Raw genomic sequence first — 14,349 nt, 5'->3', positions numbered from 1 at the left:
TGGTATTTGCAAATGTGTTGTTTTACCAGACTTGATTACTGGATATTAAAGTATTATTTAGGCCATGTTTCAACTGCAGATTTTTAATATCTAGAAAAGGTTAATTTTAGTCAATTGTTAAGAGGATACAGGAAATATTTGGAGTTGTCAACTGCATTTATTTGTTTATCAGAAGGTGGTTGATATTCATCCAAATATTATTTGCAAAATTCACTTATGACTCCTTCCTCGATGATGTACCCGGTGAACTGTGGACAGGTGATGCTGAGAGCCACTATTGTCCCTTTTGTTGGCTTTATTCTTATTATGCACAATACAATACATCCTGCTCTTAGACACTGATAATGTTAAACAGTCACATACAACCATCAACATCATTATTTCTTCATTTTTAATTAGTAGAGCTAGAGGCAATGTCACCATACACATTGAACCATATTATGGAAATGCATGAGAATAATAGTATAATAGTAACAATTACAGGCAAATCTTCCCATAACATATTCTCAGTAATGTTACAGTAATAACACAACTGACCTTACCTGCACTGACTCAGGTATGAGCAGGCAGTCATGTTTACGATTTGATTGTTTTGCTGGGTTTCACATCAGATCATTCAGTAGTCAAATTATACATGTGGGGGCAGCTAAAATTAGAATGCAGACTTTTGTTGTGGGGCTCTGGGGTATAACTACTAATAAAAGTGATCAGGTCCAACCTTTATCTATTTACCAATTAGACAGTTCTGCTTCAAATACCCTTTCATCAATGGGTCAAACTGGCTCCTGCCCCCATCTGGAAGTATGACATCATCACATTGTAGAATCTGAAAATCATCATTTATTCTGAACTGTTTACTCTGTGGGTGTGTTCAACTTCACACTTGGTCCTGGTTTGAGCCCAGTTTAGTCCTAATGTAGACTTGGTTTGGTCCTGTTATAGTCCTGGTTTTGTCTCAGTTTAGACTTTGTTTTGGCAAATGGGGACGCACTGTAAAAGTTGGTTTCCTTTTTTATGAACAATACAAAATCTCAGAGGCCACTTCAATAAGTGTGATATTTTATTGATGAGCAATAAAAGAAGCAGAATAACACAAATCACATGGTTATTACGAAGTATAACAAAATATATATCACAGGTTGGTGAGTTGTAAGTGGATGAGGACATATCAATAACATATATAGTACTAAAATACGCGCGGTTAAGAGTAAGGCATAAAAGATGATTTCTCAAGTTACAAGTTTTTCTTTTTCAACTTTGTTTTCATTCAAGAGTTGAAACTGGATCAAGTATGCTTTATGTCACTACATCACTATCAGTTTTAAAAATCACAGAACATTAAAATTGTCCCCAAAAACAAGAGTAAATATGCACCACACATTATGTAAAATAATAAACACTGACTGATAGCTGTAGTTTTAAATTAAGATTTGCCTTCAAGCGACTTCACTGCAGCGAGATGAGATGACTGGACTACGTGTATTAAAATATTACAGTATTGTGAGGTTTGTTGTACATGTTTTTTGCATTATTTCATGTCAAAACTGGATCATTTTTGTGTAGTGATCCAGGCGTGTTTGCTTTTTTGCAGAGGTAGTCCAGAGGGCAATGTAAAAATACGTCAATGCAGTTTGAACAAGAAAACAACCCTGCGTGAGTGCTCGTCCATCCAGCAACCAAATGATAAAATGGGACAATGCTGAAATACATGAGTCGGATATAACTAAAAACATTATTGTGAGCCCAGTACAATAGTGATAAGAGGTAAAATTCCCTGGTTATAAAAACATTTTCAATTCATTACATTTTGCAAATTGTCAAGAGGTAAAAAACAATTATTGGTGAGTTTATAAGTAAATTGAGTGAAATGCACAATTATTTAGTTTTTAAAAAGCAAGACTAGATCAATTTGCCACAACAAGAATGCTGAAATATATTTTCGGAAACATAACTGTGCCAGATTGAGTATGCTTTGTGCCAACGCCAAGCCTGGATAAACGGAGGGTGTGTCTGGTAGGGCATCTGGTGAAACATACATGGGAGAATTAAAAAGAAATTTTGAGCAAAAATTCAGCTTACCAGTTCAGCTCATTAAAAGTTCAGCTTGTTAAAAGTATACATAGATTGTTTGTAGTATTATTCAAGTCACTGCAGGTAGCTATTTCTATTATTCATTTGTTTTTCTAGCTATTCTTGAATTGCCACCCTTATCAATTCAATGTTGACAAGAGCTGTAGACAAACCAACTTAATAGAAACAACTACCTAAGCAGGTTATTGATAAGATCTATTTCGAAGGGTGATTTATGATAACGATTAGATATCCTAGGACTGAACTGTTTTTCTAACATAATAGAAAAGGAATAATAAAATGGGCAGGACCACTTTATAATAACTGCACCTTAATTAGCCTTAATAAAACATGAGCAAATAAATTCATAATGAGCAAGTAGTTTATTACAAATGATTCAGGTTTAGTAACTTCTTAAGGGCTTAAGGTTAGGACTTAAGGTATTAATTAAGTATTTAATAAGCCTGAATCATTCCTCAGTCTCTTTTTCATGGTTTATGAGCTTTTTAAAGTGTAGTTACTATAAAGTGTTACCAATGCACAGATAATACACTATGATATGATAAGCAGGTAAGCTGGAATCTAATAACATTTGTGATTTACTGTCATGTATTTCAGCACTGTGTTGATATCGGCTGGCTTTTCAATCACATGAACTGCGTAACCTTTACAGTGTAGTAATCAAAGAATACATGAAGCAGTAATGAGAAAAATAAAAGTAACAGACCCAAAATAAACATAGAGAACTACTACACCCTAAATAAAACATATTGTATTTCATTAAGGCATTGTAAACCATTGGCTGCAATTCCCCCAAGGAGTGTAATGTCTTGGTTGTGTGTACACTACTGGCCATATTATTAGGTATGTCTGTTGAGAACATTATATTGATCATGCAAATATTTGAAAAAAAAAAAAAAAAAAACATGTGACAGCAACTCAGGGCATTTAGGTGCGCAGTCAAGACAAACATGCGTCATAAGTCAGAAAAAAGTTTGAGGAACGTTGTGGACACTGTGGGCACTTTGGCTTTCCCTTTAGCAATAAATGTGCCTAATGTGCAGTGGGCCCTAATGAGGTAGGCCTGCTCTTGATCGTAGTTCAAGATCTGGAGATGGGCCCCCAAAGACCACACTGCACCCTTCTACTTTTCCAGCAGGTTGGCCCCATTGGCACAGACAACATTGGTAAAGGCCTCCATTGCATTAAGTGAAACAGGCAACAATCTCCTAGCCTCCCTTCTCCTTTATGTTTGAATGCAACAGGGTCTGTACCAATCACAGAAGCAGAACACATCTCTCAAATATCCTTGTATCATTCAGAAATAAGTACTATATAACTTATTTTACCTCAGATTTACAGAGTTTAGTAAGAGTGTTTTTCAGTTCTCTGTATTAGTTTTATATCTTTCTTTTTTTTAACTCCACCTTTCAATCATGGCCATTAGAAATCAACACAAGACAGGATCGGGCTCCAGACTATACATCTTAAGAAAGTATTGTAAAAGCGTATGTCTTAGATGACCCAGCATGAGGAAACAACTAAACAAACAAGTCTAATACTTCATTATAAGACCTGGCTTCAAAACATGTAAATGCCCCACTGAGTTGCTATCACGACTGAAATATTTCCATTCACAATCATCAGAGCAGTGTACCTAATAATATGTCCAGTGGATGTATAGTATTGATCTGCAGCCTTTTCTCTGAGTACATGTGTTCAGGACAGATGCTGTATGGGAGTCTGTGTGAGGTACAGTGAGGTAGAATGACTGATGAGACTGAGGTTCATGTGAGGTCATTGTGTCGAGGCAAATCTGGTCAAACACAACATCAGAACAATCATCACGACTGAGTAGACTGGCAACATGTTCCTGAATATTCTGTACCTGAGGTTTTCAATATTTCAAAAATGGTTTCAAATTGGGGTGGAAGAAAGCACGGTAAGAGCACAATCCTGAGTGTGGTAAAATGACAGGTCAACTCCAAATGTTGACAAAGCAAATGTGAGAGGTTTGATTTCAAAATAAGATAAAATATACAAAAAAAACAAGACTTAAAATATATATTTACTGTGCCAATATCCCTTTGTATTGTAAGTTTAAAGGTACACCACATAACTTAGAACTTCCACCACTCGCTTGTCTCTATGGAGATGTCATTGCTTTGCCTGGAATGTTCCACAGAATGGCATTAATTGCTGCATTTATTCAAATGCAGATGTATTCTTGCAAAAAATAAAAAATTAAAAAATAAATCTGATCTGTAACTTGTTACATGTGCCACCTGCTTGTTTCCATGGAGATGGATATGTTTAACACCATGCCATGGAACATCAAACAAAGTATTAAAATCTCTAAGGGGACAAGCAGGTGATGAAGCTTCCACGAGGAAAGTTACATAGAGCACCTTTAACTTCCATAACCACTTTTTTTTTTTAATGGCAGCTTGAAATGGTCTGAAACTATAGATCACTTTATCAAGTACATGTTAAATATAGTAATCTTACACTTAATCTTGTAATATTTTAGTTTTAACTTAAGAGACCCCATGATCCAGGAACAAACATCTACTAGCTGGTATAGCAGATTATGGTCAATTAAAGAAGACCTATTGTGCTTGTGTCTGCTATATAGCTTAATCTATGACACCCATTTTTAATAATATGTTTCATATTGTTAAATAATAAACAATATTGATCTAAAACAACTTAATAAAACAAACAAGCTCGCTGACTTCCAAGCTAGAAAACTGCGATGCTGAATGGGAGCTTATGTCACTGTAAAAATCATCACAACAAAGAGTTGACATCTTCTATGGATAGCTGCAGATAACACTAGTGAGCAGCTCATTTTCTTTCATTTGTACCAAAATGACTAGGCAACGCTGCTGAATCCTATGCATATTACCAATTAAGAAAATAAAATTGGAGAACGAAGAGGGTACAGAGCAGCGGGCATATGCCAGTGGACATGAGAGGGGGGATTGATCAGCAATATCTTGAAAATAAGTGATTAAACATAACTCAACAAAACAAAACTCAAACAACAAATACAAATTTGGGTAAGTAAATGGTGAGGGGAAACAACAACAACATGGTTAAAAGCTCTAAAGAGCTGATTTTGCATAATAGGTCTGCTTTAAGGGAGTACATGTCAATAATGATCAGACAAAATCTGCATTCAAGTATAAAAATATGAAGATACAGTATATATTATTACTACTATTATTATACTTTGTAGGCAAAAATATCACTTTTTAATCTACTATTCAAGGATACAAAACTATTCTTTGCAGAATGTATTCCATATATAAGGCTATATTATTTATAGGGACTCTACTATTAAACTATTAAAAATATTGTCTTAAGATTTCATAGCAATCGCCGTTAATCCATGACACAAGAAACCAAACCTCTCACATAGGCTGACAATAGAAAGACTTCAGCGCACCATGTTTAAATTGTAGCATTGATACAGATGTCCGTGTCTTGCTCCCATTTTAATCAAGGGTTTGTGACACTTCAAAATAAAACAAAATAAATGTTTGGTTCCTTTTTCCCCTGCACCCTCCTCCAATTGTTAGCCCCAGCTCCCACCCTTCTCCCTGTCCCCCTTTAGCATACATACAGGGCGACTGACATCCAAAATGTTTCAGTTTGAGTTTTTAAGTGTAAAGAAACCATGATATTCGTCTTTGTGTGTGTGTTCCTGAATCCTCGCCACACAAGGGGGTCCAATGTCCCCCCTTTGCTTGAGGCCAAACCTTGAGGTAGAACTGTCTACTGCCCTTCCTCTGGATCCTGAGATGACGCAGACTCGAACTGCGATGGACCCTCTTCAGATTCCTCCTCCTGAAATGATACCGGGACAACATTTAGGCTATTTGACTTTCATTAAAACAAGATAGTTCTATTGAGATCCAGAATTCAGCCCTGATCTCATAAAATACTGTTTAAAAAATTTTAAATGTTCAAAACTTTAAAATGTTTTTTGATGAGTGAACTTTAAAATGTAAGTAGATGTAGAAGAATACATTTTGGACCTTGTGCAATGGGTTGAATACCTCTATGGAAACATACTTTGCTCTACATTCTAAACCAGGGTTCCAAGTCTTTTATGGCATGGACCCCCAAATAATTATGCAATCAATAACAATTTTAGGTGGTAAGTAGGGGTGTACCAATATCCAAGTCTGAAGATACGATGTCGTCATGGTATGATCCTTACGGTACGATATTTATTGCGATATCATGGGAAAGCTCATGATATGGTGGGGAGCTCACGATTACGAATGTAACAATATTCAAATCTCTCTGTATGATATTTTCATGATATACATATCACGGTATATTTATTGCTATATTTTATGGAGGCTAAAGAGCTAAAACTGTTAATATGCTACTTTTTCCTCTTAAAATGCGTTGACAAGACCAAATCCAAAGAACTAAGACGTAAAAGTGCTTAAAACTGTTACTTCTTCATGTAGTCTACACTGAAATGGAGCAAAGGATCATGGTCTATGTAGTTCCCTCTGTTTTTTGTTTAGGTATTGCGGCACTATAACTCTTATTTTAAGCAGAGACTTGTAATTCGATATATTGTGGTGGTCCACGATGTTATTGTGAGAACTTTGATAATACGATATCATGATATTACCTAGTGGTAATATCAGGTTTAATATTTGTTAATATAATTTTTAGGTTATTGGAGTTGGTTTCAATCAAATATACAGTTAAATACAATGTTGTACAATCAGCTCAGTCCCTCGCGACCACCATTTGGGAACCTCTGTCCTAAACAAAGGTCTCCATAGTAAATTTTTATAAAAAAATTTTCACTGACTTGTACATGAGCGACAATAGCCAATAGGCCTCATAATCTGCTGTGTGAAATCTCTATGAGAACACTCATTGGGATACATGAATGAGTGTGTGAATGCGTTGGGACGGCGTTAGGAAGAGACAGTTAAATCAGGAAACCAAGAAGACACGCGCCACACAGCAGATGTATCAGATTTCCTCTCAACATTGACTCATTCTTCCCCTTTATGTGCGTGTCGCTAACGGTTTCAGTTCATGTAGCACCGGGGGGAGAGGGCGCACCCGGGCCAACAACAGGGACATCTAGTGAAGTGGCATGCCTTGGGTTTTTGAAGAAATGTTGTGCAATGTTGAACAACAGAACTAAAATCTATGAAATTTCTTCACATCTAGTAGCACTAAAGGATGTCTGGAGGTGTATCTGAGAAGTGTAACTCAAGTGAATTTCCAAGAATACAAAATATATGTTTCTGAATATGCCTTTTTGTATGTGGATGGGAGAAATAAAGTATTAAATTGTAAGAAAGTTTCAAGTTTAATTTTGTAATAAGATTTTGTAATAAGTTTAATTAGTATCTAAATTATATTACAATGTCTTTTCATCATTTACTGTTAGCATGACTGCAAACTATAGGATTTAAAAAAAAATAAGAAAGAACTGCAACATTTTTGGCCTGATTTGATGAACAAATAAATGCATAAACATACTAACTACAACCACAAGGAGTCACTAATGGGACTATTGTATTGTCATTGTGAGAAACAGGAACACTGGTACTTATGACATTTTACCCCTGAACATAGCAATTCTTAAACTGATTCTGGTTATTTTGTCTTCACCAATTAGTCACGACTAATGCATGGGAAGAATTCTACCGTTATCATTACTGTTTTTGTAAATTGCCTTAAGTCTTATCCAAGTCAATAAACCTCTTTATTTGTCAGTAGTAAACAATGAGAATACATTAAGTAATAGACAAGCAAAAACATGTCAGTTAACCTTTATAAGAAATACAGTACATGTGAATAGGCTGTTCCAAATGAGTGCATAGGGATCTGCATTTGGCAACAATGATTATGCACATCGCAAAATATTCACCGCTTGTTCAGACAGGACCCTGAATTAACATTAACTCACTACATTGAACACATTGAAACTGATTTTCTTTTTCCTCAATAAAATCCATAATCTACCATTATCAGATACATGCTATTGTAGTCCTACTAGCCTTATTAGAGTATTAGAGAGTATTAGACTTGTGGTAAAAGTACAAAATTTCACTTTGGAATTGAGAAAGTGCAGGTTGCAACAAAACTGCAGTACCATGCAATGCAGTTTATTGCGTCATAGTAGTAGTGGTAGTAGTAGTAACAGTAGCAATACTATAAGTGGTTCTATTCATAGTAATTTTATAATGCATAGTTAGTAAAAGATACAGTAAAATTGGACCTTCCCTGAGTGGCCATGATCTTTATTAGAACTAGTGCAAGACCATGAGGTAATATTAAATAAACTTACAGTATTTTAAGTTTTAAATGTATTATATTGTATGATATTGTTAAAATGTATTTCTATTAAAAGTTTAGTATTGGAATCAGTGATAAGCATTTTCCTTTACACTGAGATCACATTTAACAATATACACAACAACAACAGTGGGTGGTAAAAGAGAGGTAAAAATGCAGTTTCATGAAGAATGTAAATGTATTGTAATAGTAGTAGTAGTAATAGATGCTTATAGAAGGTTTGTGAGAAATATACTGTATTAATTTGCATAAGTCATCTGTCATTTTTGACTAAACACAAACCTTAACCAGAAATGCTGGGGATTTTCTATGTGGATTTGTTTTAGTTTATCTGAATGTGAAATGAGATCATCAAAGTAATTTCAAGTGACACAAAAAAGACCAGAAACTACAGGGTTAAACTCAGACACCAACTGACTTCTTTTCATCTGGTTAGTTATTAGTAATCTGTATATATGGGCTTACAGTAAAAGTAATTCATTCATTCAAGTAAAGTCATTTATAGAGAGGTTAATTTAGGCCACACAACTGCTTTAAGTTTTCTTTTCTCTCACCTGCTGCTCCTCTGCTGCTTCTTGAACAACCTTTTGTGGCTGTAAGAGCATACAATACAAAATGTAAAATGTAAATAACTCTTTATTTTAACATGAGGGTGGGGTTGATTGAGCCATACCCATTTTCTTGGTCGTCCTCGAGGTCTTCGCTCCCCAGCAGGCTCTACTTTCTATCAACAAAACAGAAAAAAATATAAGTTAATTGAAACCAAATTAACTAATACTTGTAATCCTATATTAATAGAGATACAAACAATTTATTGCAATCTGTTAGTAAGCATATATGAATGTTTCTGTGTATAAAATTACGGTTAGGGAACAATATATTTTGGTGGTAAATACGCCAGATTGTAACAAGCGTGCTAGTTTCCAGTGCTAATGTGAGTGCAAGTAGTGATTACAGGACAGGTCTACAGTAGCAAATAAAACTGTCATGGTAAATATATGCTATTCAAGCTACAGTTATGATAACACTTTGTGCACTAAATATAGGGCAATTGTTCACATTTGTTTTAGTCACATACAACAATTACAACTACTACTCCTACTTCTACTACTACTAGTGCTATTACTGCTACTACAACTACACCTCCAACTACTACTAATACCATCACCACTTACTACTGATGATGTTTGTAGAGTTGTAGAATTGAGTGTAACCTTTTGTGCAGTTTGGGATCCTTTATTCTCGCTGTCTTACTAGAACAACACCTACCACAACAACTACTACTACTTCTCTGTCTACTGCTACTACTACCTTTAGTTTCTATTACTGATGTCTGTAAAGTTGTAGTGTGTAACCTTCTGTGCAGTTCGGGGCCCTTTGTTCTTGCTGCCTTTGGGCCTTCCCCTCGGCCTCTTTGGAGTCGGTGGTCCAACAGGCTCCTGCAGCGATAGGAAGCTATAACTCACCAGCAGCAGCCCGTACAGACACAACAGCTCAGCCACACTGCTCAAGTATGCCTGGGTCTCACATGACATCACAACATCCTACAGGCCTGTACTGTTTAAAGTGCATATGACAGGTTTTCAGGTTTTTCCAATTATTACTTGGTCTGGTGGGATAGTAGTCCAATCATAACTATTGTGCAATGTGTTGGCCCTTGTTAAGACTTGCTTTAACTGATATGGGGGTAGGCAAAACTATATGTTTCAGAATGATAAAAAATAAAGGCTGCTGCTATAGCGTTTGTTTAAAACAAAATAGTGTATCTTTTGAATGAGAAAAAGTCTTCAAAATTGTGTGTATAAAAGGAAGCTAAAAACCCATAAGTGTACTATGTCACATTTCAAGGAGAGTGTTGTCTTGAATGTTCCACAGCATGGCATTAATCTTTAGAAACAACAGGTAACGAGATCAGGCCATGTCAGGTCTGTGTGATATGGCCGTTCTCACAGTAGGAATGCAGTTTCCTCAAGGAATTTTAGAGCAATGTGTGTATCTGAATAAATACATTTAATGCCAAACTGTGGAATATTCCACTAGAAGCAATTGCTTCTCCCTGCAGACAACCAGACAATAGTCATTTTGATTTAGTCACAATTACAAATATACACTGAATTATGTAAAGTAAAAGTTTATGTTTTGATTCTAATTGATGTTCCCACTTTGGGGTGCCAGCTACAACAAAACAATTTTGCAATAAAACTGAAAAGCTATTTTATGTCATTGGTAATGACATTCTAGATTCATCTGAGACTGAATTTCCATTTTTACATTATTGAAAGTGCATCTTACAGCAATTACTTTTAATCTTCAAATTATTTGATGTGTCTGAATAAATACAGCAGGATAATGGGCCATGCCACAAATATAAACAATCTGCTTAAACATTTCCTTTGGGACATATCTTATGAAAAATACCATGTTATCCATAATTACAAGAAAAGCTCATGCCTCAAACTATCATCACTTTTTAAAACCTGGAAAATTTTAAGTTTCCTTTTCTGCTCTGTGTTGATGTGGGTAACTGGGTTTTTGTTTTTTCCAAAACAATTAAATTTCTCAACTTTTTCCATGATTTGTCAGTTCTTGACGAAAAGGACCTCATTCTTTTATTCACTTAACTTATTGATAGCTCTGTTGTCTGTGGGTGAATGTGAGGGTGAAGGAAGATGTGATTAAAATGTTGGTTGAATACTTCTTATTTTCAAGGAATTGCTGGGAATATACATGCAAAGCTTTGTTCAAGACAGCAGTATTTGGTCATAAGCCATTAATTTTCAGTTAATAAATTAACTGTATTTCCCAGTCTTCTTCACACATATTAGTTAATCAGTAGAGTCAGAGTTCAGTTACCTGCTGCTGCTTGCGAGGCCGCCCCCTGCCCCTGCGTTGGGGTTCTTCTGGGGCAGTTGGGACAGGGCTGGGCTCCGGAGAGGGCTCTTTGGTCCCACTGTTACTCATGCCTGATCAAGTCCTTCACAATGTCTGTGCATCAAACCTGAGGAGCGGCCCAGAGAAGAGAGGGAGGGGAACCTACCAACCAGAGCTGAAGACGACAGGAAAATATATCAGGGACCAAAGTGGATATGGCCTGTGTTTTTTTGTCTTATTAAAGGGGACATGTTATGCAAAATGGACTACAGTTTTACCTTGTTAACTCCAACAGTGTTCACTCATTATCTTACTCAAAGTTGTATCTTTATTGATTCATTCATGTTTGAGAATTCCTGTTTTCTCCTGCATTCCAGGACTGCCGTGCTCAGAAAATTCCTGTTTTCACCTATCCCCTATTTCCACCCACAACCCTGTAATTCAATTCAGACTCTAGGTCACACCGATAGGGTTCTAAAATTCTCAAAATGCTGTTACAGATTAAACCATGAATAACATAGTCCTAATTCTAACCCCAAAGGAAGACAAAAAAAAAACATTTATAGATTTGTCACTAAATAAAAGAAACATTCAAAATTCAGAGGATCCTGCATACAAGCAGAGGCAGTCTGTGTGCCAAAAGTGGTATACATATACCAGAATTTGAGAGACACTGGATTTGTTAGATAGAAATACACATTTTGGTAATTGGTGACTGCAGCTTTGCAATAATATAACATGAATATACTGTGCAGCCCACGTGTTTTAAATGGTTCTTATAATCACTTCATATAATAGACTAATTGACTGGAGCCTCATAGGAAGCGTGGGAATTGCGTGTATACAAGTGTTGGCACCATCAGATTCGGAAACATACACATCGGGCTCTGGCAAATGCAGAGAAACATGAGAGTGGTGCACAGGCACTAAAAGTAGCACAGATATTCACAACTCAATCTCCCAATCTCCACAATGTGTCCCTCCATCTGCCCCGTGTGTGGATCGTGCAGATGCTCTGAGAGACTGTCACGGGGACAATCATGAATGGCTCCTCAAACACAATACAAATCAATAAAGAACAAATTATTTTATAACAGTAGTTTAATAACTGTCACCATAAATGACTAGAATTAGTATATGTAGCTACAGGGTAATAGCAAATACCAACCAAATATAAAACACCCTAATAAATTAACTGCAGAAACATATTTGTTTTTGATGCAATATTTGGAATAGAAAATAACAAGAACCCGGTATGTAAGCCAAAAGTAGTTTCCAATTTGAATTAGTTGAAATGTTATTATTTTTACACACGCTCGTGCGTAATCAAAGTTTAGCTCTGTTATTGGAAACAGTAACAGTCTATATAGGCATATATACCCCGCCATGGTGTTTGAGCATAACCCTTCAGGAATGTGCCAAACACTAATTGCCAACACAGCCTATCAAAACGACCGCGTTCAGACCGGAAGTGTGGGGGTAATTCAAGAAATGTACGTCCTCGAAGAATTTATAAAAGTAAACGGGGACGCACTCTGGCTTTACGCTCGTATACTGAACCCAACGGATGAATGTAGCTCTCAGAAGCACCGAAGTCCACATAAGTCCAAAGTGTTTTCCACTTAGGGACGGGACTCAATGTACTTTTGGCATATGGGCGGTAAATCCAATCATAAAAACACATTCTTTTACGCTGGCGAAGGGGTGCACGGGACATTCCTGGAGCTTACGAAAAGCAATAGTTGTGGTTAGCCAAAGTTAGGAAGTCGGTGGCACATGTTAAAGAGGTGAAACAACAGCTCGAGGTGGTTTAAAAGTCACTGCATTGAACAACATCACCCTGCGTAAGCTTGCATTCCTTGGGCAATCCCGATCAAATAAGTAGGTTTTTGCGGTGGTGATAGCGCGTAAACAGAACGCGAATCGGAGCAGACTTTACCATACATAGGGACAAAAGCTATGGACAACACAGGTGCAAAAACCTCTCCTCTCTGAAACGGCAAATGCATAGAAGCTATAGGCTCCATGTTCTTGTAAAGGCTAGTCTTGTTCGCTCACTAAGGCACTGGCGCTAATATCCCACACCGCGCACAAAACGAGCACATTCCCAGTTTGCGGACTTACCTTGTAGCAGTTTCACCTGAACTTTGCAGGGCTCTGTTCACTCCGTGCAACTCTGAAAATGTTTTAGCGTATCGAGCGTCTCATTGGTTGGTACGAAATGGTATAATCTCGCTCCCCTCCCCTCCTCTCTCTCTCCCTCTCTCTCTAATCGGAAATGTGTGCGATCCCCCCTAACGCCGAGTCACGAAGCCCCCAGTTGCAGTATATAATGGGGAGGGGGGTTGTAGCAGCGGCGGCAGGGCTAGGGAGCGCATTGCATACTTTCTCTATTAAAGCATGTTTTAAGAAAGAACGGAGGGTAGTAGGAGGGTTTCGAGACATTGGACCCCACCCAATAGAAAACGCACCGGACCACCCACTTGAGAGAGGGGAGAAGGAGAGGGGAAGGAGACAGGCATCGCGCACACACGGGAGGAGGTGGAAGTCTGGTGGTGGTTTTTGCCGGGGTTCCTAAACTGGGGACCGGGGGCAGCAGTGTCTGGGAAGTTCCCCAAACACCGAAGCGGCAGAGGGCAAGGGGGGACGGAACTTAGGGAGGGAGGAAAAGAGGAGAGATCGGATCCGCGAGTAGCACAGAGCAGAGGTTCTGTGCGTTGATGTTATCTCTCCACATACACTGTTACACGCTCGAGTCATAATAAGGCACAGACGTAGCCTATCAAACGCGCTTTCGGGGAACAGTCTCAATGTCTGCAATAGTGGGGACAGTCCTGCGTCTGTGAGTGCAGGGGAAACCAGCTCAACTGAAGAAAATGTACTTTTTGATGTGAAAAGAAATTTGTGCACATTTTACGCATCCCTGTCAGATCAGAGAATTCAGAATAGAAGGCTGTTATAGGCCTATAGTAGTTAAATCACTTGGCTGAACATAGGATAATTTTGTCTACCTGCTGACTAGTTTTACTCAAAAAGAAAAAAAAATAAAATAATAAAAAT

General features: G+C 37.3%; 1 protein-coding gene across 1 annotated transcript; it reads right to left on the bottom strand.

Annotated features, from left to right (window-relative positions):
- Positions 1–1,042: 1,042 nt before the first annotated feature.
- Positions 1,043–13,669, bottom strand: si:ch211-161c3.6 (high mobility group AT-hook 2b). Its single transcript, XM_020934172.2, has 6 exons — positions 13,414–13,669; positions 11,272–11,464; positions 9,774–9,857; positions 9,092–9,142; positions 8,973–9,011; positions 1,043–5,922 (listed from the first exon to the last, which is right to left on the bottom strand). The coding sequence occupies exons 2-6, from the start codon at positions 11,377–11,379 to the stop codon at positions 5,851–5,853; spliced, it is 354 nt and encodes a 117-aa protein (XP_020789831.1). The 5' UTR covers positions 11,380–11,464; positions 13,414–13,669; the 3' UTR covers positions 1,043–5,850.
- Positions 13,670–14,349: the final 680 nt, after the last annotated feature.

The sequence above is a fragment of the Boleophthalmus pectinirostris genome, unplaced genomic scaffold (genome assembly GCF_026225935.1).
Source record: "Boleophthalmus pectinirostris isolate CB_2022bp ecotype Guang Dong unplaced genomic scaffold, ASM2622593v1 HiC_scaffold_3, whole genome shotgun sequence".
Classification (NCBI taxonomy): domain Eukaryota; kingdom Metazoa; phylum Chordata; class Actinopteri; order Gobiiformes; family Gobiidae; genus Boleophthalmus; species Boleophthalmus pectinirostris.
The sequence above is the reverse complement of the archived record's forward strand: the minus strand, read 5'-3'. Positions and strand labels throughout refer to the sequence as shown.